The 26,795-nt window shown below is 43.7% G+C and overlaps 1 protein-coding gene across 1 annotated transcript in view; it reads left to right on the forward strand.

Annotated features, from left to right (window-relative positions):
- The first annotated feature begins 1,304 nt into the window (after nucleotides 1-1,304).
- Nucleotides 1,305-26,795, forward strand: part of BCAT1 (branched chain amino acid transaminase 1) — a 93,414-nt gene continuing 67,923 nt past the window's right edge. Inside the window, exon 1 of the mRNA XM_028144042.2 lies at nucleotides 1,305-1,464. Within this exon, the coding sequence (XP_027999843.2) occupies nucleotides 1,417-1,464 (48 nt within the window). The 5' untranslated portion in view covers nucleotides 1,305-1,416. The remainder of the gene's footprint in view (nucleotides 1,465-26,795) is intronic.

Here is a 26,795-nt window from a genome sequence, read left to right on the forward strand (position 1 = left end):
AATCCATTTAGAAAGCCAACAAGTTGAAATTCAGCTATCTTTGGAATAATCTAAGAGAGTAACATTCAAACCTAGAAACTTCCTTCACAGTATTTAAGATACAGCCTGTTCTGTTCCAGAATAAACACTGCAGCAATCTAATCTCTCTCAGAATCCACAGTCCAAGACCCCTAAGAATCTACCTTTTCCAGGTGCGGGATTGGTTTCTAAATCTCCTGGGGACCCATAATGTCTGAAATGTTGCCTATTTTAGAAAGAGAGAGAAAAAACAATGAAGTGTTGCCTATTTTTTAAAAAATGTTTCCCCAAGTGGATTTAAATATGATCCCATGTATATCGATCCAGCTTTCTATTTCCTAAACCTGAGGAAATAAGCCCGTCTGAATGCACATCCTGACTGCTATCCATGGACCCACAAAGCTGTGATCATGGAGACCTCCACTGACCAGGCTGTACAGCACCCATTTTCTGGAGCCACACCAGCGGTTTTGTAAGAATTTGAACTTACATAATTATCTATGCTGCCCACCAGTGGCTATTTAAATTAGCCTGGCCGTATGGCTTCGTGGTTGATGTTTGACCTATGAACCGGGAGGTCACTGTTTGATTCTACATCAGGGCACATGCCTGGGTTGTGGGCTCCATCCCAGTAGGAGGCGTGCAGGAGGCAGCCCACTGCTTTTTTTCTCTCTTCCCTTTCCCTTCCTCTCTGAAATCAATAAAAGTATATTTTACAAAATAAATTTAAGTGAAATAAAATAAAATACTATTCAGTTCCCCAGTCACACTTAGCCACATTTCAACTGGGCCCCGGTGGCTGGCGGTGACGGTATTGCTGCAAGAGGGGACTCCCAGGTTGGAAAGCACTCAGTTCCCAGGGAAGAACGGAGAACAAGTAAATACCCAAAGCCTTGTTGCTACAGATGCAACTTGACCAAAGCCAAAAGGATGTCGAGCGGCTGCTGTACCCAAAGGCGAAAGGAAGATCACGACGCTGCGCCGCACATGCAATGGGACCTGGAACGTACGCAGCACGAACCAAAGTCAACTGGAAACTGTAAAGCCAGGAATGGGCCCTGAAACGTTGCCGTGCTTGGTGGTGGCGACCACAGCGTGCTCTGCCCTGGAAATGGCCAAGTCCCAGCGGTGAGCGGTGGGTGGGCGAGGCTCAGAGCTGGGCCGGGGATCAGGAGTTTTCGTGCTGGGAGCGAGCTATACCCTCAGGGGGCGGTCTGGGGGAAACACACCCTCACCGCTCTTCCTGCTGATGCAATCAGCCCGAGAGCCAGCATCTCTCCGAGCCAGGGCCGGACCGCAGTCCCGCCGCCACGTGTAGCCGCCACCGCCCCGGCTGCCTCCCCAGACGCTCCGCAGCCCACGACCCAGCAGGCACCGAGGTTGGGACACTTGGGGTGGATGCTCCGCTCAGCTCCAGCCATCCCCACAGCCGCCGGGACAATGAAGGTATCTGCTTATGATTTTGACTCTTATTTTCCAAAAAAAAAAGTGTGTGTGTGGATGGAGCCGGCGATTCCTCAGAGACCCGGAGGGCAGAAAGGGGACGGGCGGTGCAGCGCCGTGGTCGGTGCTGGGCTGTCTTCTTTGTCGGTCGCGGCTGGACGGGACCTTGCATGCTTTTCAGACGTCTGTTGGGCCCCCGCTCACAGGATGCGCCTCTTCAGGCGTTTTCACAGCTGCATGTGTGAACGGAGACGCAAGGCTGCCGGCGCCTCCTTCCCTGCCGGTGACGGAGTTTGCAGAGGAAGAGGAAGCTTTTCTCCGCGTCTGAGATGCGCGGGAGGCGGGGGGGCTTTGGAGAGGAGGCCTGGGGCTGTCCCTGGCTGTAGACCGGGGTTTTCGGCTGGGGGGTGCCTAATGAAGGAGGGATGGACCCCTAGGTGACGATGGTGGCTGGGGGACGGAACACGGTCTCATCTGTCTCATCGCCCGGGAAAGCAGAAGTCTCTTATTTTGTACCTTGTGAAAATTGAAGCTTCTAGGAATCACAAATCATATAACCCGAGGGCATCTTCAAGAAACGGAGCCCCCTAATGGCTGTCATTCTTATGCTAATCAAGGCTAATTAGCTCTTGAAACTTTTGACGATTTAGGGTTGGAATGAACCCTAACCCTTCCGTTTTCCTGGTTTTACCCCATGGGAACCCTGCTAGGACCCTGGAAACTGAAGAGAAGCTTTTAAAAAGGAGAGTCAAATCTAACATGTAGGAAGTAAGAGATTGCTTCATGCAGTCTGAACTTTTAGGAGAAATAAAGCCATGCTTCAAGTGGTTCTCAACTGTGCTTAGCCACAGTCTCACCTACAAGAAATAATAAGTAAATGGTGCCTTTTTTTTTTTTTTATCAAACAAAAATGCCCACTAAGATTAAGCAGAACTGAATGGAAACACTGTTTTGTTTTAAAAAGAGATCATGCAAATGTGCCACAGTGAAAACATGTAGCAATCTTTTTTTTTTTCTTTCTATAGTTAGATATTCTATTTCTGGCTTGCTGATGTCTGTTTAATTGCAGCTGGAAAATACACTTCAATGAGTATAGTGTTAATGAGTAAAAGGGGGAAATTATGAGAATAAACAGCCTTACTTTCCCAGCTTTTCTCTCTTACATAGAGTTGTGGTTGATTATTCATTTTTCTAAGTTCATGGGGCCTTTAACATGGGTTCAAAAACCGCTGTCTCTTTTACAAGGTAGTTTTATATGCAGCAAACTAGAGGATATCTTCAGGTAGTCTCAGTTCTGTTTTCTGAAACATTACTAAGATCTGGAAAGAAAGGATTGTACTCTAGGTGTGATCTAAGGAGTACGTGAGGTTTCTTTTAAGTTTGCTTTTATTATCTCAAAAGCCTTCCTACTTTTACCTAAGTATTGCTGTCATCATCACAATTTATTTTCTAAAACATTCTTTACACATGGCACCATGATAAGTTCTGTCCTCTGCAGATTCTCAAGACATGGTCTGGCCTGGGAGTTTATATTTAAAGATAGACATGCACAGAATGGGTACATATATTGAATAGCATGTGTATAAAAATGATATGTACATATTATGTTTTGCTAGATATTTATGGTGGAGATTTTAAAGAGACACATACCCTAAAGGGACAGATAAGACAACACATTGTCTGGGTAAGTGAACGACAGGGGGCAGAACTTGAGGCCTGATTGTGAGAGGGGTTCCCATTCCAGACACAGGGTGTGGCCCTGCAGGCAAGGCTCAGCAATACAGAGCTACTTGAGCTGACCTAAGTAAAGGGCATTGATGGAACATGTGATGGTGAGAAAAAAGGAAAAAGGGGGGGGGGGCGGGGCAATTTAATTTTGCTAATCTTTCATCTAGTGAGCTTCTGTAATGAATAACTTCATTTGACTTTAGAACTATGGAGAGAAAGGAAGAAGAGTTAAGAAAAATTTCCATTTGTATATAAAAATTTCTCTTGCCTGTCAGCTCATGGAAACTGAGAAGGTCTAATTATGTGAAATGGATTTAAAACCTTAATGAAAGAAAGTTGAAAACAGTCATTTGGTTATTACAGAGGTTTGTGCTCATAATTGAAACCAAATGATGGTTTTATTCAATAGCTGTGTATCTCATCTCAATTGTTTTCATAATTTTAGATTTTTTAAAATATATTTTTATTGATTTCAGAGATGCAGGTTAAGGGAGAGAGAGATAGAAACATCAATGATGAGAGAGAACCATTGATTGGTTGCCTCCTGCACGCCCCCCCCCTCCCCCCCCGGGGATCGAGCCTGCAACCTGGGCATGGGCCCTTGACCGGAATCGGACCTGAGACCCTTTAGTCCGCAGGCCGATGCTCTATCCACTGAGCAAAACCGGCTAGGGCCATAATTTTAGATATTGTCCCTTAGTTCAGGTCCAGACTTTTAGTTCTACAGGGGAAGAAAAATAATTTACTTCTACCCCTCTAGGTTCTTGGCTGAGATTTCCCTGTTATAAAACACAGATTAAGAAGAGAAAAACAACAGAAATTTAATAGCATGTATACCTCCACTATACATGGGTGATGCCCTGCAAAACCGAGGGACTCCCTGAAATGGGCCAAGCTACCCCTTTACATCTTCAGCTAAAGAAAAAAAGAAAACACCAGTGTTGGGGGGAAAGTTATCAGGGAAAGCACAGTAAACAAGAGTAAGGTTGTTATTCGGATTTAAGTAGGCGCCTTCTCTATTGGTAAGATTCTAGAAGAGATTTTGTTGTCTTCCTCTTTCTGGCACAGAGAGGGAGACACCCTTACAAATGGAGATTTCCCTTGTAAGTGTAAGAGAAGGGCAACTTCTCTGCTGTCAGAGATTCTCCTGCGTCTGCAGCCACTCAGACATTGCTCGGCTGGCATATGCTGCTCCCCTTTAGTTCTTCATTTCTAATATCAAGATATAGGCCAGGGAGGTCTGGGCTTATTAGTAAACTATTTCTGTGTATTAAAGAAGGCTTGTTTCTAAACTGTGGGCATCCTGAGGGTTTGGATTGGTTATATCTTTTGGGACTTTATGTTGTCTGCTTCTTTGAATGCCTCTTAATGGGAGTAGGAAGATGGAAAAGAGAAGCGCTTTCTCTGTTTCTCTTTAGGCTTGGCAACCACCACCCTATGAAAACCCATTGCATGCACAGCCTTACGCCGCCCAAGGGGATTTCGTTACCATATCAGAGTGAGGATCTGGGACTTTTTAAGATAGAAAAGGCATCCTCTACTTCCTGTGTGATACTATCATTCTTTTTGAGCACAGAAGGAAACTGACTAGTCTGCTCACGATACAGTTGTAAATGTGAGCAGCCTTTGTGTTGTAACTTTATCCCCTCAACAGCTGCCCCAAAGTGCTAAATATTTGATGTGACTTATGGTAAACATTCCTGCTGATGGGCTTTCCTGAGCCTCTGTAGCCCATCTATAAAAATAAAAGCGTAATATGCTAATTTGACCTGATGTTCTTCCGGAGGAAGCTGTGGTGGGCGGGGCCGAGGCAGAGGCAGCCTCCGGGGTGGCAGGGGCCGAGCCCCTTGCAGGAATTTCATGCATCGGGCCTCTAGTTTGATAATAAATGTCAGTGCCCTCAACTGAGGACTCTAAAGTTGGATTCTATAGAAATCAACCGAGACATAAGGGTGAGGTGCAACTGAAAGTTTTGAAATGTTGCAACATTAAGGACTAGGAATGCTCTGATTCATAAACATAACTTTGCAAATATATGCAAACATTTTTATCATAAGCTGTAGTCTATGATTCATAATGTCAATGGTGAATGCAAAGCCAAAGCAGAATTGGTCTTTTCTGGAACACCTATGCTTCCAATTAGCCCCCTTAAATTCACAAGCTGATAATATTACCTCTAGAAACCGAGAAATTATGTCCTTAAAATAACTTAGGAATTAGATCACCACATTAATACAGGATAGCACATTACATAAACATTTTCCTATTGTCATAATAGGCCATGCCTTTTTGTGGGAAAAATTAATTTTGCAAAACATTTTTCTTATGTTCAGTGGTTAATGAGAGAAGGAAAATCTTAAAGAGATCCATGCTCCAAACATATAGAAAACAGTCAAGATGAAAGGAGAAAAATGTTTAACAAATAGAAGAAATAACACTACAGAAAGCAATCATCCAGATAAATCATACTAAAAGACACATGCTTCTTTGTGATTGAAAAATTGTGAAACACTTGTAAAATTAGTTAATTCCATTAGTAAGAGTATTGTATTTCATCTAAAAAGAACCAACTTATTAGTTCTTTATTTTGATATGTAGATCTGAATATTTGACCAATTGCATTTACAGTCTATCCCTTAGTTTGAGAAATGTTTTTAACTCTTTTGACCATAGTTGGTTATTTGCCTTCGGAAGCCCTAAGAAGCTTAGGGTGTAATTTGAGAGTTCAAATTATGTCTGACGCCTTATAAATCTAGACAGGAAGAGCACCTGTTGGGATGTTCTTGGCCAAACATTCCACAGATGTCTCTAACAAAGACAACACAGTTTGGGCCTGAGGCCCAGGGTGGATTTGCACAGGATGGCCACTTAGCATTTGTTAGAATTCTGCACCACATTAAAGGGTAGTTTTGCCACGTACATTTTATGGTAACTTTTGCCATGTGCATTTTACTCCCTTTTTTCAGATTCCGATTCAAAGTTAAATTGTTTTGATTTTAGTACTTACTAGATGTTTGTTCAGGAATCTGGAATCACAATAACTGTTTCTTTGAACGTTGAAGACAAAAGGTAGAGTTATAAAGTCTACATGGGCAAGCATAATGCATTACCTGGGGATTCCATGGTTGTCAGTGTTGGTGAATGTTCTGTACATTCACAAGGTTAGTAACTCTGGTGTTTATAAGAGAACACATCCAGGCTTGAGGAAAGACTTCTTGGCTTAACTAAGATAATGATGCTTTCTATGTTTAAATTCTATGTAAATTACATAACATTGAATTGTAACCTCAAAACATTTGTATGAGGAAAGCATTGCAGCTATGATTAGCCCCATTTTACACATGAGGAAAAATGAAAATTAAAAACTTACTAGAATTGCTTAAGATTAGAAATAGCAAAGCACAATGAGACACTAGAGACTCCTAATCCAGTCTGCTTTCCACCTCACTAGGGATTCTAGACACTCTTTGATCTGACATCACTTTGTAAATCTTATGAAAAGTAGGAAAATCTCCCCAGAAAAATGTACAAACATACATAGGCACAGTATTTTATATCTAAATTATGTGTTACTAAAATCAAAACAATGGAGTCCATGGAAGGCTGTTAGAAAATACTGAAGTGATCTAGTTATTTAGAGCAGCAAAGAGCCATTGTCTCTTGCCTATGTGGTCACCTGAAAATGTAAAACTATATAAGCAAATGATCCACACTGCCCTTTGAATATTGAAAAGCCCACTCATCTGCCTTTAGTTCAAACAGAAAGGCAACCAATGGTTTTTTGTTGCTGTTGATGTTGGTTTTTTTTTTTTTATCAGCACATGAATTATCACTTTCTTCTTTATGTTTTAACAAGAGGCCCAGTGCACGAAATTCTTGCACTGCTAGCAGTCGGACATCCTTAGCGCTGCTGTGGAGGTGGAGAGGCTCCCACCATCGTCACTGCGCTCCCCAGCCGTGAGCCCGGATTCTGGCTGAGCAGCCCTCCGCTCGTGGGAGTGCACTGACCACCAAGGGGCAGCTCTTGCGTTGAGCATCTGCCCCGGTGGTCAGTGCGTGTCATAGCGACCGGTCATTCCACCGTTTGGTCTATTTGCATATTAGCCTTTTATTATATAGGATAGTCTGAGGAAGGAACAACATTTTTTCTCAATCCTCTTAGGTTTATTGCCTGGGATCCTGCAAATTAGACTGAAAAAAGACAGATTAACAAGAGAAAAACCAGGGGTTTTTATTGTGCGCAGCATGCATATACATGGGAGAAATTCAGGGATTAGTAATACAAAGGGGTGATAGAACTTGGGGTTACATAGCTTCTCAATACATTTGTGGAGAAGTGACAAGATGAAGGTAAAGGCTTTACGCTTTCAAGGGTGGCAAACTGTGGGAAGGTAAATATATGGGAAAACTAACAGGACAAGGTTTGTTTGTGAAGGTCCAACTCATTGCTGACTTTCCGCCTTCTTCAGCCATAAACCTTTCCCAGGAAAGAAGATTTATGGCAGTCCTCATTTCTGAGGTTTCTGCTTATAGTCAGAGAAGGAAGCTACACGAAGGCTTCCTTCTGCATCTGTTGGATCTTAAGTGCCTTCAGCTCTAACTGATTCTTATGCCAAAGTGGAACATTTTGATCCCCTGCAATAGTCACAGAATCAGCTCTGGGAGTTGATTCACAGAATCTGCACTCTCATTTTTTAATTTTAATTTTGTTTTGAAGTATGTGCCTGGTTGTTTTGTTAAACAGGCATAATATAGTACTGAGTTTAGTAGTTTGGGGTGGCTAGCCTTCCCATTTCTTAGATAATGTCCCTACGTGTTGTTCCTGTCAAAGGGACAGGCCTACTTGGCTATCTGTGTTCCTGACAGGTTACCCCACCTCAGCCACAGCTGATTGTAGCAAGGGTGCATATTTGACCAAAGTGCAGCCATCTTTTACTTCTTTCTTACTCTCTTGCCCCCACATTTAATTAGTATCATATCCTGTGGATTCTGTTTTCTCTATATCTATGTGTGCTCTCATTTCCATTGCTAGAGTACTAATTTATGCTCTCATTACTTCTTTTTTTTTTTATTTGTTAATCCTCACCCAAGAATATTTTTCCTTTGCTTTTTAGGGAGAGTGGGGGGAGAGGGAGAGACAGAGAGAGAGAAACATCAATGTGAGAGAGACACAGCAATTGGTTGCCTCCTGCACATGCCCGGCCAGGGCCTGGGATTGATCCTGCAACCAAAGTATGTGCCCTTGACAGGAATCAAAGCCAGGACCCTTCAGTCCGCAGGCTGAGGCTCTATCCACTGAACCAAACTGGCTAGAGCACTTCTTGCTTGAATTATTTCAAATTTCTCTCAAATGATCTCAAGCTTAATTTTTTTTTATTTTCCTAAGGTACTATTTTGATTATTTCATTCCCCCACTCAAAATACCTCTGTGGCTTCCCCCCGTGTCTACTGAATTTAGCTTACTACATGAGGTGTTTTTCTAATCTATTGTCCCAGCGTTCTTCTGTGTGCATGCATTCCTGTATGGTCTTAATGGAGGATTTACTATTACTGAAAATGAGCTCTCACATTTCCATATGTATGTTTCTAACTCCTTCCTCCCAGTTTTACCTCTTCTCCATCTATACCCTCCATCATGCCACTCACCATGAGGCTCACTCATTCCCAGGTATTTTTTGAGAACAGTGACTATATTTTACAGTGGAATGAATATGAGTGGAAGGTGGGGAAGGTCAGAGTAGGGTAAACTTTTGAAGTCAGGAAATAAGATATTAATCACATCTTGCAATCTCTCTGTACTTATGGTTCCTCTGCACAAACCTTGCACTTTTAATGGTGCTTTACAGTATTAATTGAGCTACATCAACTACCTATTTCCATACTTCTAGATATAGATTTTTTTTCTTTTCATTAAAGTTTTATTTCTCAGTTACAGTTGACTTCAATATTACTAGTATATTAGTTTCATGTATACAACATAGTGCTTAGACATTTATATAACTGATATTTTTTGCACCTACCTGACACCATATGTAATCATTACAATATTATTGACTACATTCCCTATGTTGTATTTTACACCCTTGACTGTTTTGTGACTACCAATTTGTCCTTCTTAATCCCTTCACCTTTTTCACTCAGCACCCCCAACTCCCCTCCCCTCTGGCAACCATCAGTTTGTTCTCTGTATCTATGAGTCTGTTTCTGTTCTGTTTATTTTATATTTTATATTCTACATGTAAGTGAAATCATTCAGTATTTGTCTTTTTCTGTCTTATTTCACTCAGCATAAAAACCTCTAGGTTACATCCATGTTGTCATAAATGGTAAAAATTCAATCTTTTCTATGGCCAAGTAATATTCCATTGTATATATGTACAACTTTTTTATCCATTTGTATTTTGATTGGAACATTTACTTCATTTACATTTAAAGTAATTATTAATAGGTATGTAGTTATTGCCATATTATTGTTTCCTATTGTTTTTATAGTTCTCCCTTTTTTGTTCTCTTGCTCTCTTTTCTTGTATGTTGATGACTTTTTGTAGAGTTGTGTTTGGATTCCTTTCTTTTTATTTCTTGTAGATTTTTGGTTTGTGGTTAACATGTGTTTCATATATATCAAGCTATGTTTATAACAGTCTATTTTAAGTTGATGGTCACTTAAATTTGAACATTCTAAAAACACTACCATTTTTACTGACTCCCTCTGTGTTTATGTTTTTGTCATTATTATTATATTTTTTACTTCTTGTATGTTTTTGTGTGTATCTCTTAAAAAGAGATAATTATAATTAACATGATCTTCCTACTTTTGCCTTGTGACTTTTGTACTACCTTTAGTATTGGTTGACTCACACTGCTTTTATTATGTGTTTGCCTTTGTCAGTGAGAATTTTTTTCTTTGTGCTGTTTTCATACTCATATTTTTTAATTTTCTTCTTAAAGAAGTCCCTTTAATATTTCTTGTAATATTGGTTTGGTGGTGATGAACTCCTTCAGCTTTTTCTTGTCTGGGAAGCTAATTATTTTCGGTTTTATACTTGTTTTTGAACAGCAGTTACATTTTTCCATGTCTGGATTTGTTTGGAGTTCAATTGACTCCTACAAGATAGAGGCTTATAAAAAATAGAGAACAGTAAATTATGATGCCTATTGCCAAATTCATCTTAGAGAGCTGCTATTTTCTCATTGATTTTTAAAGAACGTCAGTGGTGAAACTGTATAACGACTGTAAGCATAAATTGTAAATATTTCTGGGAAAGTTCATACAAAAAGCTGCAACATAGCAATATGAACTGAATACCATGAAGATTATAAGAAACAAACCCAGTAATGCCGATCTACTAAGTCATCAGCATTTCTAGATTAGGCAATAGGTAAAGGAAATAGCCACGTTACATCCCAAGGAACTGACTTACACTATAGAACAAAGTCATGTGTCTGGGGATGTTAACCAATTCCAATACTGGTTAACATGGTTTTCTTTTGTTGCAAACAATGCTGTTTTTAAGCAAACTAATTAATGCATACACTGACAAACAAATCTAACAAAAGAGGCACTCAGAGGCACTGTTCATTGAATACTGAAATTTTGAAAGGAAAAATCTATTAGGTCATTTTAGGCATTTACTTCTGCCAAAGAAGCATTGTTCTTTTGACCTTATTTCTCTAACTTTCAATTCTATTCCTTAGGAACTAAGATTCTCCAAATCTTCTGTTGAAAATTCTGCCACCTACTATGTTCACTATTTAAAAGTTTTCTGGTAATTAACTTATTTCCTTTTTCTTTTGCTTATATACATCAGCAACAATTTATGCTTGGCTAAGGATCCAGTGAGGAGTAGTCCGTAGCTTTCTGCTCTTTCCAAGACTCCCCAATGAGTCTTCTGGTATTCTTTAGGAAACTTACTGGATCCACTTGGTCCATGGGAAAATCACCATTATACTCATTGCACCTTGGGACAGCCCAGGGAGTGGGACCATCATGTCCTCCAGTCACTGGGCAGAGAACAAGTGCTAAAGCAACAAAATGGCCTGAAGCCTATAAAGACAGAAGTAACTTGGTCAAGAGACTGGAAATCCAGAAGAACCAGAGTAGCTGGTACTGAAAGGCAGGCAAAGCTGAGATGTGTTCACTGGTACATCTAGTAGCAAAGGAGGACAAATAGTCTCCCCTTCTTTTCATTGCCCTTGGGATAATGACCTCTGATTACTGTAATGCATTTACTGAGCAAATATTTGAAGAGTACTCACCATGTAAGTACTCATCAGTAACTGCATAAGATCTTGAGGCTACAAGGATGAAGAGGAGGTGAAGTCTCTATTATCATGACATTTGCAAGGAAAGGTTTCAGCACAAACTGGGGCCAGACTGCAGGGTGTGAATCCCAGCTTTGCTCAGTTTTCTTATCTATAAACTAGAGGCCCGGTGCACGAAATTCATGCATGGATAGGGTCCCTATGCCTGGCTGGTGATTGGGGCCTTCCTTTGTCCCACGCCACCCCCTGGTGGTCAGCAAACATCATAGCAAGTGATCGAACTCCCGGTCTCCCTGTTGAACTCCTGAGGGGACACTTTACGTATTAGCCTTTTGTATGATATACTAGAGGCCCAGTGCACGAAATTTGTGCATGGGGGTGTGTGTCCCTCAACCCAGCCTGCACCCTCTCCAATCTGGGAACCCTCAGGGGATGTCAGACTGCTGGTTTAGGTTGATCCCACAGGGACAGTCAGACATCCCTCTCACAAACCAGCACTGCTGGCTCCCAACTGCTCGCCTGCCTGCCAGCCTGATTACCCCCTAGTCACTCCCCTGACTGCCTGGTCATCCCTAACTGCCCTCTCCTGCAGGTCTGGTACCCCCCAACTGCCTTCCCCTGAAGGCCCAGTCGCCCCCAACTGCCCTTCCCTGCCAGCCCAATTGCCCCCAACTGTCCTCCTCTGCTGGCCTGGTCACCCCTAACTGCCCACAACTGCCCTCCCCTGCAGGCCATCTTGTGGTGGCCATCTTGTGTCCAAATGGGGGCAGCCATCTTTGACCATATGGGGGCAGCCATCTTGTGTCTTGGAGTGACGGTCAATTTGCATATCACTCTTTTATTAGATAGGATTGTCACATGTACTCTTATATACACTCATGTGTTGTGTAATGACACTCTGGTCACATTGCACTGCCGGATGTGTCATTCAAGAACCCAAAAGGGTAGAGGAAAATCCGTTGTGTAGTCGGCTATACCATGTAGATGTAAGTGCACTCTGTGAGATTCGCAGACCAAGGAAATTACCTATCAGTGCATTTCTCAGAATATATCCCCGTTGTTAAATGATGCATGACTATAGTAACAAAATATTTCAATTAGTGATGCAACAGGAAGAAAATAAAATATTAAAAATAAAATGATATAAAATATATAACAGTGGCAGAATTGAGGGAAAGCTGGTACTAATTCATACTGGCTGGTCAGGGAAAGCTTCACTGAATAGTAAACTAAGTACCACCAAAAAAATACAAAGAAAACCAAAACCCCACAGGGTGATCTGGAGGTAGTGTCCCTGGTATAGGAAGCAGCAAATGAGACTTCCAGGGGTTCAGTGAGTAAAGGGAAAAATTGCAGGTGTGGGCCACATCCTAAAATCTCCTTTAGACCATGCTAAGGAGTATAGAATTTATTCCAAGTGCAGTGGTATGTCCCTGGAGAGTTTGGAGAAGTAGATGGAAATTTTTAAAATTCACTGCTGAGTCAAGTAGTACACAATGGTTACATTTCTTTTCTTGCGCAACATTTAGTTTTTGCATTCTTTTCTTCCATTTGCTCACTTTGCTATGTATTTATTGTTAATTCTTCTCAAATATCTAGTAGCCTCAATATAATTTTGCATAGGTCAAATACTAGTATGTCCACTTATCTGTTAGTTCCTTATTTTTTCTTCTGTACTCTTTTTTTTTTTCCCCCCCTGCTACTTTTCTTGTTCTTACTCCAATCTGTCCTGGTTTCTCTCCAGGCCAGCTGCAGAATTGTCTTTCTAAGACTTCTCCTTGCCACCCTCTTTATTTATTATCCTCTTGTCTTTATTAGGTCTCCAGATTTCTGAGTCTCATGGCTTCCTCTTCCTTAGTTTACTTCCTCCTTCATGTGGAGCATTTTCTGCAATAGTCACCAAATAAAGAGTGCATGAGAGTTAAATATTTTGATTCTTGCATTCCTGAAATACTTTTGTTCTACTATCACACTAGTTTGATATTTGTGAATAGCCTTCTAGGTTAGAAATGATTTTTCATCAGAATTTTAAAGGAATTGCGTTATTGTTTTCTAGTTTCCTGTGCGTCACTAATGAGAAGTCCAAGACACTCTTATTTCACATCCTTTTTACCTATGACCTGTTTTCTATTCTTTCTTGATATATTAAGCATCTCTTTTTAAGCTAGGAAATCTTCTGGTCATATATCTTTGATAATTTCTTATTTTGTTTCCTTGGTATTTGTTGTTGTTGTTTTTATTAAACTGTTTGCTTGATATTAGACCTCCTTGATTGTTCCTATCATTTAAAACATTTTTCTCTCCTTGTGTTCAATTTTCTGGGTCGGGGTGTTACTGGTGGTGATGGCAGTGAAACTGGACCTCAGTTCTTGAGTTTGGCAACGAAATAATTCCGAGCCAAGAATTCAAATTATAAGAGAAAGTTTATTTAGAAAGTTACAGAGGTAGTAGAATGAGCCATCTGGGCTGCATAGGCTCAGGAAACAAGTTACAGAAGCTCAAGAAGGGCCCCTGGAGATTAGGAGAAAGGCAAAGGTAACACTTTTGGGTGGGTGGAGGGGGGGGGGGGAGGGGATGAGGGGGAAGGGAAAGGCTCTGACTTGCTCCCTAGAGGGAGAACATGTCTTGGGTCCTCCCTCTTGAGGGTTTTAAAGGCTGGGAGTGTAGGGGAGTTCTTATGGGAGGATCTCAATAGAATAGTCATCAGCTTTATGCTGATAATTCAAAATGAGATTTATTCCCCTTACTTCATCCACCCTTTGGTGTGGTTGGAACAAATGACACTAATTGGATTTCTGCTATCTATCTCCCCAGTAGGGTAATTTAAGCTATTTATCCTCTGGTTAGGGAGAAGTGTGAACCATTTACTCCTAAGTGTCCTTGGTTAGGGAAGATAAGATGCTGCAGTTTAGTAGATGGCTGTAAACTGCTTGTCCATTGAACTGTCTCAGGTTCCATTTCATTTGTCCTGGCTTGCTTGCCTGTCTCAGGAGGAAGATTTTACCTATGTTATATTCCAACCTTTTTCTTTCATTTAAAATGTTAGCCTCCATATTTCTAAGAGCTTTTAAAATTCTCTTTTTAAAATGATCATGTTCTTGTTTCACGGATGAAGTAACTTCCCTATATTTCTGAACACATTAATTATAATTAAAACCTATATTTCTGAGGAAAATAATTACAACTGAAACTGTTTTCTTCTGTTCTTTGCATTGTCCCTCCCCCACATCTCTTTGTTTCTGTTTCTTTTGGTAGGTGGTACCTTTCATGTTGGAGGCCATCTGGTGACTTGTGTTGATCCATTTATATACATACTAGAGGCCCGATGCATGAAATTCATATGTGGGTATGGTCCCTAGGCCTGGCCTGAAATCAGGGCCACCTTCCCCGGCTTCTGGCAGCTGCCCCTACTCCCCACCACCACCCAACCCTGGTTTGGGTGATCGGAGCCTGCTGGCCGGGGGGGGGAGGGAGGGGGAGAGGGACCAAAAGGTCAGCCAGCCCCACCCGCTCGCCAGCCCCGCCCATGCTGTAGGTTGCCCTCTGTGTGTGGGGCAATGGGTGAGGTGGGGATCTTGGCCTGGCGCTGCCCATGTCCCCCGCCACCCACCCCTGGTTCGGGCGATGGGAGCCTGCCGGCTGGGGAAAGGGACCAAGAGGTGGTCAGTGCGCCTCATAGTGACTGGTCGAACAGTTGTTCTGGTTGTTCCACTGTTAGGGTCAATTTGCATATTGCCCTTTTATTAGATAGGATATATATGTGTGTTTTTTTAAATTTTATTTTTCAATTTAAGTTTACATTCAGTATTATTTTGTAGTAGTTTCAGGTATACAGCATAGTGGTAGACAATCATATACTTTACAAAGTGATCCCCCTGATGTTTCCAGTACCCACCTGGCACCATACATAGTTATTACAATATTGCTCTGTTCCCTATTCTGTACTATACATCAATCCATTATATTTAAGAATGGGCCACTAAGAAGCCTATAGGAAACTCTGTACATGCGCTTTGCTCTTGTTACATGACTGGTGTAGATAGCGGGAATGGCCCAAGGCATCTGCCTGGTGGGGTCAGGCCAGACCTGGATTCATCAACCTTGGTACTTGGGTTCTGGCTAGGAAAGAATTCAGAGCCAAGACCCAAACTGTAAGAGCACATTCATTTGGTAAATCACAGAGGTAGAAAAAGTAATTCCTCGAAGAAATGGGCTTAGGAAACGAGTTACGGAGGTAAAGGACGGGCCCTGGGGGCTGGGGAGTGAAGAAGGTGATGGTAAGGTGCCTGGGGCAGGGCGGGGGAACGGAAAGGCACTGGTTCCTCTATCCTAGGGTTTTAAGGGTTGAGATTTTAGGGGAGGTCCCCGGGGAAGATCGCAATAGCATATTCAGCAGCTTTCCAGGTGTGTCCTTCTGAGAGGGTTAACTTCAAATGCAGGCAGACAGGGCAGGGGTTCCATAGGAAACAAAGGCAGGGGCAGACACGGCAGTTTGAGCAGCCTCATCACAGAAGCCAACCATGCAGAAGTCATAAAATGTTTCTGGACTCAAAGCAGGAGGCCTGGGAAAACAAGGGAGGGCCTGCAACAATAGGGTGTACTGACACAGAAACAGAGAAAGCTCAGCACAGGGACAGAGAAAGAACATAGAACCAGGGCAAGTTCAGGTCCATGTGGGCAAGAACAATGGAGGGAATCCATCAGGTGACAACAGGGATAGATACAGAAGCAGGTTTGTAGCAAATATATACCCCTGGACTACCAGGCTTGAGGGGGGCAGCCCATTATTGGGCCCCCTCCCCTTGCGGGGAGTCTGAATCTGCTTGTAATAAATTTTCCACACGTTTGCTTAAATCTTCTGGTCCATGGAGATCATTCTTTGGCATCAGGAGATACGACCTCGGGGGAAATACCTCGGCTCACAGTTCTGGTCTGGTCATCACGTTCAGGGTCTAGTTCTCCACTGATTGAATGGCCGGCACCAGGGCAGGGGGTCATAATTCAGTGCAGCTGGTCCTAAGGCTTGAGGCATAGATTTATCTCTAGGGAGGAAAGGTCTAGGGCATCCTGGTCCTAATCAAATGACCATTGAAATCTAGGGGAGAAAAGTCACCCTGGGGGTGACCTTACCATTGTCTGTTGCTTTCTGCCCTGGTGACCTTCTGTACCTGGCCCATGGTCCTTGCTCTGCTCATGTCTATCTACATGGAAGTGACTAGGCCGTTCTGTTGAGGACTCCTAAATGTTTTTAACTCTATGTCTTTCTTCACTTAGGGCAGTGGTCGGCAAACTCATTAGTCAACAGAGCCAAATTATCAACAGTACGACGATTGAAATTTCTTTTGAGAGCCGAAAACCGACTTCTGCGCATGGGCCACGAAGTTTCAATCGCACTGTACGTGCGCGCCCGCACGTGGTATTTTGTGGAAGAGCCACACTCAAGGGGCCAAAGAGCTGCCTGTGGCTCGCGAGCCGCAGTTTGCCGACCACTGACTTAGGGTGTTATTAATTTTGCAGGAAGAATCACCCAACCTGCATAGGACTTCCTGCCATTGTCCTGTGGTCCCCCAGCGGTAGGAGACTAGATATTTCACTCCTTAGTGTATGGATTTTCACTTAATCTCCCCGAAAACAGTGTTTAGATTCCCTCAAGCCTGGATCTTTTGTGGCTCATCTCTCCAGTGAATAAACCTGCTATGTCCTGCCGCAGACAGAAAAGAATAGTTACCTGGCTGTGCTGGTGGGCATGGAGACCTGCCCACACAAATCTGGTGGTATAGCCTTCCACACACCAAGACTACATGCTCTAGCGGCTCTAGACTCTAGCCTATTGCTCTGTAGGGGAGGAAAAATAATTTTTCCTCTATTCTCCTGGGTTCTTAGCAGATAGATCAATGTAACAAAAGACAGATTGACAGGAGAAAAACAAACAAAAGTTTACTAAGCTGTAGACCTCCTGTGTACACAAGGGAGCTCCAGGAAAGTGGAGTAACTCACCAAAATGGCTGAGGCCACATTCTTAATACCACTTTTACCTGAAGAGAAAAGATGTTGGGGGTGGGAGGAGTCTGTTATTGGAAGAAAAGCACAGCCAACAAGGATTTACTTCTGTATTGATAAGAGTTTCTGGAGGTAAGGTTATCCCCCTCTTCCAGGTAGGGCAGGGATACTCCCTTACAAATGGAGATTTTCCTTACAAAGGTAGCTGTAAAAAGGGTAACTTCTTCTTGGTTTTCAGAGCTTCTCCCATGTCTGCTGTTTCTTAAAATTAACCAGCCCAAATAATCCTTATGCCAGAGACATATTTTGGGGAAACAACTTCTGTTCCCCTATAACTCATAGTCTACAAACCTATACAACATGTCACCATACTAAATATTATATTGTAGGCAATTGCAACAGTGGTGTTGTTATCAGTGGGGAGAGGTCCTCATCCCCACCTGTTGCTCGTGGGAGTGGAATTCTTGTGATATCCCAAGAAAAAGAATTTTCTGAGACTCACACAGGAGAACAAGTGATTTTTATTTGCATGGGATTAAACGACTTGAGTTTCCAAGGTTCCCTCTCCCCCAGTCCCGCCATAAAAGACATGTAGCTGAGGCTTTAGTAGTGTTAAAATCCGAGCCAGTGTCCAGAGTTTCCATCCCATGGAAACTGGGATGCATTTCCCAATCCAGCATCGAGCTGGCTTAATATCTCTTTCCAGCTGCAGTCCATCATTACACTGTATGTGGGGTCCGCATGGCCGTGAACGCAAGGAAACCAAGAGTGAGCCAAGAGAAGAGTGTCAAGAGCCCGAGAAAGAATTCCTTCGATTATGGATTCTCAAATTTTCACGGGTTTGCAGTCACCACATCCCTTTGGGCCAGTGATCTCTGTTCCCAGGTGTGACGGACAGACAGACACCTTCCCTAGCCACCACAACTGCACTGTGTGTGCACCGACGATCTCCCCTTTGTTGGACACCTTCTTTCCGTGTTTTGTAGGGAAGGGGGTGAGTGCAAAGTTGCAGCTTCTTGGTGAAGCTGCCCAAATGACATCCCCATAATGTCTGGCCTTCCCTTTGCTCCTCTCCTATTATTAGTAGCTGGCTCACGACAAGGGCACCAGGATTTGTGTAAGGTGTGTTTCATGCTATGATGGTTACATCATCATTAGTTTAGAGTAATTTTTCGGCCCCATTATAATCTCGTGGGACCCACCATCATCTATGTGATCCTTAATTGACTTAGGCGTAGGGATGTGGTGAATACTAAACTTGAATGCTTCTTGTTCCTTGTCCTTAATGGCAGCTCCTACCTGTTGCTTCGCCACTGTTAAGGCCTCTCGTGTAAGCCCTGATAGATGGCTCTTCTTTTTGGGACGCAGGTGCCTGACTTACGTTTTGCTTGCTGAGGCATCCTTTGAAAGAGGCATCCACTTCTAGGACGGTTATTTCCAATAAACACATTGCCCGCCTCAGGACTAGATAAAGAGCCAGGGCACCTCCCTCCCACTGAGTCGCCTTTGTTTTAAGAGATACTGGTTGATTCTGACTAGCTAGCCATTTGGACTACCTGTCTGTTTCTTTTTCTCTCTTTCCAAGCTCTAAATTCCCGCTCTTATGTTTTAAATTCATCAAAAAAGAGTGCACCCATGAAACCTTTGGCCCCTATCCTTCATCCTAATAAAAGCAGAATCCCAAATGTCTATTTCCTCTTTCCCCATAGGCCCTTCCCCTGATGCCCTAGCACAGTGGTCGGCAAACTGCGGCTCGCGAGCCACATGTTTGCCGACCACTGCCCTAGCATGATAAACTCTTGTCATGCTAGGGCCTATAAGCGATCAACTTTTTTTCTTTAAAGTTTCTTGAAGGCTATTGCTGAAGGATGTCTTGCAAAAATCACATTAAGACCCACAAGGGTTGGTCCATTTGTAACATTGGTTTAGAAAGAAGAGATGTAAGTGGGAAACTTACTGGGCCCAGCTGAGTGACCCGCAGGCATTTCTAGTCAATAGCATTACTTTTGATAGACTGAGACCAGCACCAAACATCCTCTCAGTCTACTCCTGTGCAGAAAAGCGTTAACATAGTACGCCTGAGCCTGCTAGACTTGCAAAGGTCTGCTTCAAGGCTGGCCCTTGGTTGGTGTCTGGGAATTTGGGTTTGTAGGGGGTTCCCACAATTCCCTGATAGGAGTGGCTCACTGTGCCTAAACTATTTACACAAACAATGTGGTTTCTGTTGAACATCTGCTTCTGTTCTGGGAGTCGGAAGTTTTGGTATGTGCTAGGTATAGGGTGCCTTCAGGACAGCCCTCCCCCAATAAAAACCTGAGCACTGAATCTCTAATGAGCTTCTATGGTAGACAACATTTTGCATGCGTTGTTTTAACTTGTTGGTGGAGGAATGAAGAGCATCCTGTGTGACTTCAGGGAGAGAACTCCTAGAAGTTTGTATCTGGTTTCCTCTGGACTTCGTCCCATTTACCTTTTCCCTGGTTTGCCTCGCCTCAAATAAATCTCAGCTGTCAGCACTGTGGCCAATTTTCTAATCTGTCAGATGGGGTTTATGATAATAATATCTACCTTATAAGTGGTGTGATGAGTATGAAACATGTGTGGAATGAAGGGCCCGATGTAGGATGCATCTGATAGAGAGTGATTGTTATTCTGGAGTATGTTCATGTAAAGAACATCTTGTGTTTGTGTGTACATGCTCCTGTCTTTTTGTCAGGGTAACACTGGCATATCCGCTCAAGTAAATTAACTCTCAAATCTTGGATGACACATTTGATGACACAGGCTCACATGCCAGCTTATAAAGACCCCTGGTTCTTTCACTAAAGTGCATATGTGTGTGTGTGTGTGTGTGTGTGTGTGTGTGTGTGTGTGTTAGTTTCTTCACTTAACAGGCATGACATGAATTCTTTTTGTTTGTTTGGTCAAAATTCACATGTTGAATCCTAATCCCCAAATGTGATGGTTTGCGGAGGTGGGGCCTTTGAGAGTGACTAGTCTCTCAGGACTAGGATTAGTGCCTCATAAAAGAGGCTCCAGAGGGATAATTCACCCTTCTTAGTCCCTGAGGACGTAACAAAAAGTCTGCAACCCAAAAGAGGACCCCCGTTAGGCATGCTGGCACCATGATCCAGCCTGCAGAACTATGAGAAAATAATGTTTGCTGTCTAAGTGGTGCCTTGCCCGTTTTGTTATAGTAGCCTGAACAAACTAAGATGGTTTCCCTTTCCTTTTCTTCATGCTATCCTATGATGTGCCCCTGGAAGCCTGTAAAAATAGTACACAGCTATTTCTAACGGCTGAAAGTTGCAGAATTGAGGAAGGGGCATGGAGTGGAATTAGAGAGGAACTTGACAGTAGTTTATTAAGTTGTGACTAGTGGAAGCTATTAAAACAAAATGCACCAAAGACACATCACATAAAACTTTGCTCACTCTACAACTATTTTCTTTACAAAGTTTGTCCTTTGGCTGCCTTGAGGTGGAGGAATGTTGCTGAATGCCTTATTAAAGAGTATAAAAATCTCCAAGGTATGTGATCTCTCTTATGATCAAGAGATCAAACCACTGAGAATACATACCAGCTGGTAGGTAACATGCCTGAACACCGCAAGCAGTGTATTGCACGAAAGCTGGCTTACAAGAAAAGTATAGATCACACCAGTTCAAGGTAGAAGTCCAAGGCCATACTGGCTCATGGCTATGTGGCTCCAGGTTTAGAACAGTCTCACATTGAAAGAGTTATCCATCCTTGGGAACTGTCCATTAATGCTTGCATATTTAAGACATGATGAGGGAAGAATGGGGTGTTAGAGAGATCCCTTGCCCCTTCCACCACTGAGGACATGATGACAAGTCTGCAACCCAAAAGAGGGCCCTTCATTGTCTGCTCCTATTTTCTGGGTTAGGCCCCAGGACATTGACACACACTCCTTTTTCCACTTCCTTTTGCTTCAACCCATTCTGTATATTGTTAGGAGAATGATATCACATAGAATTTCTTGAATCAAAAGTTTTTCATTGCCCATAGAATAAATTATTGGCATACAATCCTATCTAATAAAAGAGAAACATGCAAATTGACCGTACCTCTGCTACGCCACAAGCCACACCCACCAGCCAATCAAGAGTGAGTATGCAAATTAAACCAACCAAGATGGCAGCAACCACGGAGCTGCAGCAAGCAGGAGGCTTGGGTTGCCCCTGGTGATGGAAGAAGCCAAGCTTCCCACCTGCCCTGGCCGGCCCTGGCCTCCGCTGAAGGCTACAAAGTTTTAATTATAGAAGATAAATAAATCCCAGATACCTGCTTCCAGCCGGCCCTGGCCTCCACTCAAGGAGGCACTGAAAAAATAAAAGAAAAAAAGGAGAGGCTGGGAGCTTGGGTCTCCGGGGGCATGGCCAGCCTGCAAACAGCCATCAGCCCCTCACCCAAGATGGCCAGGCACCCCAGCGGGGACCCCCACCATGAAGGGAGTGTGGCCAGCTTGAAAACAGCCCTCAGCCCCTCACCCAGGCTGGCCACCGCCCCCCCCCCCGCCCCCCGCAGGAGGGATCCTCATCCCATGGGGGCATGGCCAGCCTGCAAACCACCACAGGCCCCTTGCCCAGGCCACCCCATGCCCCAAGGGAACCCCCACCCTGATCCAGGACAACCTTCAGTGCAAACCAGCTGGTCCCCACCTCGTGCACCAGGCCTCTATCTATACTAATAAAAAGGTAATATGCTAATTAGACTGGGAGACCTTCCGGATGTTCTTCTGGACAAAGCCATGGTGGTGGGGCCGAGGTAGAGGTGGTTAGAGGCCAAGAGGGGAGGGCAATTGTGGGTGATTAGGCTGGTGGGGGGTGGGGCCATTGGGGGTAGCAGACCAGCAGGAGGGCCAGTTGGGGGCAAGCAGGCCATCAGTGGGGGTCAGTTGGAGGTGATCAGGACAGTGGGGGGGGCAGTTTAGAGTGAGCAGGCCAGCAGGGGGGCAGTTAGGAGCAAGCAGGCCAGTGGGGAGGGGAGCTGGGGGCCAGCAGGCCAGCAGGGGGGGCAGTTGGGGGTGAGTAGGCCGGCAGGGGAGCAGTTGGGGGCGAGCACACTGGCACGGGGGCAGTTGGGGGTGATCAAGCTGGCAGGGGGGCATTTGGGGGCAAGCAGGCCAGTGGTGGGGGGCAGTTGGGGGCGAGCAGGCAGAGTGGTTAAGAGCCAGCAGTCCTGGATTGCGAGAGGGATATCCGACTGCTGGTTTAGGCCCGATCCTTGTAAACCGGCAGTAGGACATCCTTCGAGGGGTCCCAGATTGGAGAGGGTGCAGGCTGGGCTGAGGAACAGCCCCTCCCCCGTGTACGAATTTTGTGCACCAGGCCACTAGTTTCTTTAATAATCCTCATACTGTCTCCTTAAATTAGTTCTCATTAGTCTCCTTTATCTTATATTTCCCAAACTTCCTATTTCTTTTTTGCTGCAAAAAGTTTTATTGTTTCATTTGGTCGGATGCATGGGAGAGGCCTTCAGGGTGGTTAAAAGAATGACTAGTAGTTTTGGGAAGAGGCTCAGGTAAAAGCCGGACACCAGGGAAATGCAGAGGGGCCCCTCAAAGGCCTCTGGGCTCCAAAGGCTCATAGTCATGCTTGAGAGTGAGTCTTTCGAAGAGATACTCGCCCAGCCCAGCCTGAGGGCCAGCCAGCCTGCGGAGGTGATTCAGGTGTTGCCCATCTTCTTGATGAGTTTCACCCCCTCACCCCGGAAGTGGTTCTGCAGTAATCACAGGATGAGGGTCTGTGCGGGTAGAACCCAGGGCCTGCAGCTCCAAAAGGGCCTGGTTTAGGCCCCTCTCCAAGGCCAGGGCGGCTTCCATGGCCCTGAGTTTTGCCCACTCATCCTGGGAGGCCTCAGCACGTCCTGGAAGAGAAGGCGGCTGCCCCCTGGTTTTGCAGTTTTAAGCGATGCACGCCAACTCACAGAAGAAGCGGCCCCCACCCTCAAGAGCCACATCATCAGGCGAAATAGAAGCCCAGAGAGAGGTAGGTGCGGGGGGCCGCAGGTGCAGGCTGCCCAGGCGGGTGACCGCAGCCTCCACCACCGCAGCCTCCACCTTGGTGGAATAATTCTGACCAATTTGGGAGCTCGTGGTTGTTCGGCAATAAGGAGTTAAGGTAGGAAAAAACCCGGTGTGTTGGCTGGTCCTGGAGGTGGTTCTGAGGTGGTGACTGGGTAAGACGCAGGAGAGTGGCCGGAGGCTGGGAGAAGGGGCATCCCTGGGTCTGTGCCATCCAAACACTGTTGAAGCAACAGACAGATCAGGGACTGCCAAGGGCACCCCAAACTTCCTATTTCTAAACCTTACTTACTGTTTACCGCTACCTGCTTTAAAGAGTCATATGATGATGCATTGCAATTTAGACCTGTCATAGAATGTTTTATTTCATCATAAATAATTAATGACCAAATAGGGTATTATCCTGATAGATTGAAGTAGCTGGAATCACTGGGGGATAAAACATGTAAACATAAAACACACATACATATGCTCACAATTCTAAAACCTTTTTCTTTTTTGAAAAATATAGTTTTATTGATTTCATAGAGGAAGGGAGAGGGAGTGAAAGATAGAAACATCAGTGATGTTTGGTTGGCTGCCTCCTGCACTCTCTACACTGGGGATCAAACCCACAACCCGGGCATGTGCCCTGACTGGGAATCGGAATCCAACCATATCCTCCTGGTTTATAGGTTGATACTCAACCACTGAGCCATGCTGGTCGGGCAAAGCCTTCTTTTTCTCTAGCAGAAGATAGACTGGTAGGGAGAAACATAGTTCTTTACCGTTGAACCTATTTTTATATAATTGGTGATTGCATTATTATAAATTTACAAGATCTATTTTTTACTTTGTAAAGTGATTACACTCATGCACAAAGTGAATTGACTATTTAAAAACCATTTGTGGCAATACATTTGCATATTAGAAATCCTGTGATATATCTGTTTTGCAAATTAAGACTGTCATATATTGGGCTTGCTTATAGTGGGAGGAAATGGATGCCATCATTAGTGAGAAAGAGCCTCCAAACCAATTTTTAAAAATAGAGATATACATTAACCAGACTCTTGGAGGAAGCGGGTTATAACTCGCTTGAGGACTGCACCAAATCCAAATGTCGAAAGAACCCCAGTGGAAGATGGCTTTTTCTGCATGTTGCTCCAGTAATCTGAGGAAAGGCTGCAAAGCTAGTGGACCTGCTAGTACACGGGTAGAAGTGCTGGCCATCTGGGGTGGTCAGATTGCCAAGAGGATTTTTGGAGCATCTAAGGTCAAACTACCACTTGGAACCCAGCTGGGCAGCAAGCAGGGTTGTAAGGACACCATAGCACAAATTTATAGAGAGGTGAAGTATCTGAATCCTTTCTTCTCACTAAAATCATAAATAATTTAAGTTTAATAGATGCAAAATTTTCTCAAAGAAAAAATCCTTCAGATCTAATACAAATCTGCACTGTAATAATTATAGCTAACATAGATTAAGAGTTCGCTAGGTACTAGCACAGGCTTTATGTGAATTCTCTCAGTTAGTACTCACAAAAACTCTATTATTCATAGCATTTCACAAATGGAGAAATGAAGACACAGAGAGATTAAGTAATTAGACCAAGCTTGCAAAGCTATTGAATCTGGCAATGTCACTCCAGAAGCTAGATGCTTCACTGCTGCATTACACGGTTTGCCTATCAGCTTGATAACAGTATGTTAGAAAAAAAAGAAACAATTGAGACATATTCCGTTCAGTAGTTTGTAAAATACTCTAACTTACACATTTCCTTTTTACCTTTATAGCGAAGGCAGCTGAGGTTCAGAGTCAGTAATGTAAGGTTTGGAGACATTAGGTGATTTGCCCAAGGTCATAAATCTACTAGATAATGGAGGTAGGGCTTGAAACAAATCCGGCAGTGAGACCAGAGCTCACAGTTTAATGAGATTTAGGAAAAATTCTAAGGGGCATTTCAATGTCTATCCAGAGGTATGTGGAAGTTAGAGGAGACAGGCAAAATACGTTGTGAATAGATGAAGGCATTTTTAGTAAGGTTCAATATATCTCAGACACAGAGCCTGAACAAATGGCCATATTGAAAATCTAGTTTTGATTTGTTTATTCCTAACATAATGAGTTTATATAGGTATCTGTTTTCTGCTCTCTCTCACGATGTATGTATGTATGTATGTATGTGTATGTGTATGTGTGTAAAACATATCAGCTCATCTACCAATTTTATTTTATTGATTTTTAGAGAGAGAGGAAAGGGGAGGGAGAGGGAGAGGAACATTGATCACCTGCCTTCTATACATCCCTTACTGGGGATCAAGCCCGAAACCCGGGCATGTGCTGGGCATGTGCCTTGACCAGGAATTGAACCGGTAACCTTCTGGTGCATGGGATGATGCTCTACTAACTGAGCCATACCGGCCAGGGCAATCAGTTTTTAATTTAATCAAAAACATGGTGAATTTATACATTCAATCAATTTATTTAAAAAAAAACTTTTGAGGTTCACATTTGCCTGACTGTACTAAGCACTGGAAATCCAAAAGAGAATAAACTTATTGCCCGGACAGGAGGGGCCTGGCACACCAACCAGCCGGGCAACCCTCAGGTGTCATAGCTGATTCAGTAAACGGCGGGTTAAAGTAGTGTCTCCAACCTGCAGAACTCATACAGGAAAACTTTCCAAAGCGGCACACAGGACAGGCAAGCGTTAGGAAGCCAATCAGCTTCCAGGCTGCCAACCTTCATCTACGTCTTTCCCAAATCTTGCCTGCCGCAGGAAGCATCTTGCCAGTAGTCTTTTCCCACCTCCCTCTTCCTAACACCCATCTCTCACACTCTACAAAATAAATGCTTTTCTTTCATCCCCTCTAAATTGTCCAGCACGCGGCAAAACCACCAGGGCTAAAGAAAGGGGTGGGTCAGATCACTGTGTCAGTAAGACCTCTTCCATTCAAGTCACCACAAACCCGTTATCGGGCATCCTGTCTTTGTCTTCCTGCTGTTTCACACTCCCTCGCAGGTGGAGTAGGACACTAGAAACGGAAAGTTTTGGTGTGCGTGGGATACTCTCCATTCAGAAGCAGCAGGAGCGAGGGCACATTTTTACAGCCCCAGCCTTCTTCCACGCCCTTGACTGTGGTCTGCAAATCACCAGAGCAGTGATGATGGCAGCCCTTATTTCATCCAGGTGACAGGTCTATGGTATGGCTCCAGGACTATTGCTCCATATCAGTATTTGAGTATTTGAGGTTCCCAAAAGGCGTGCCAGGGATGACAAACATCAGAGGTGAGGTGTGCCCTTGGCACTTGCAC

This window comes from Eptesicus fuscus, chromosome 7 (genome assembly GCF_027574615.1).
Source record: "Eptesicus fuscus isolate TK198812 chromosome 7, DD_ASM_mEF_20220401, whole genome shotgun sequence".
Lineage (NCBI taxonomy): Eukaryota > Metazoa > Chordata > Mammalia > Chiroptera > Vespertilionidae > Eptesicus > Eptesicus fuscus.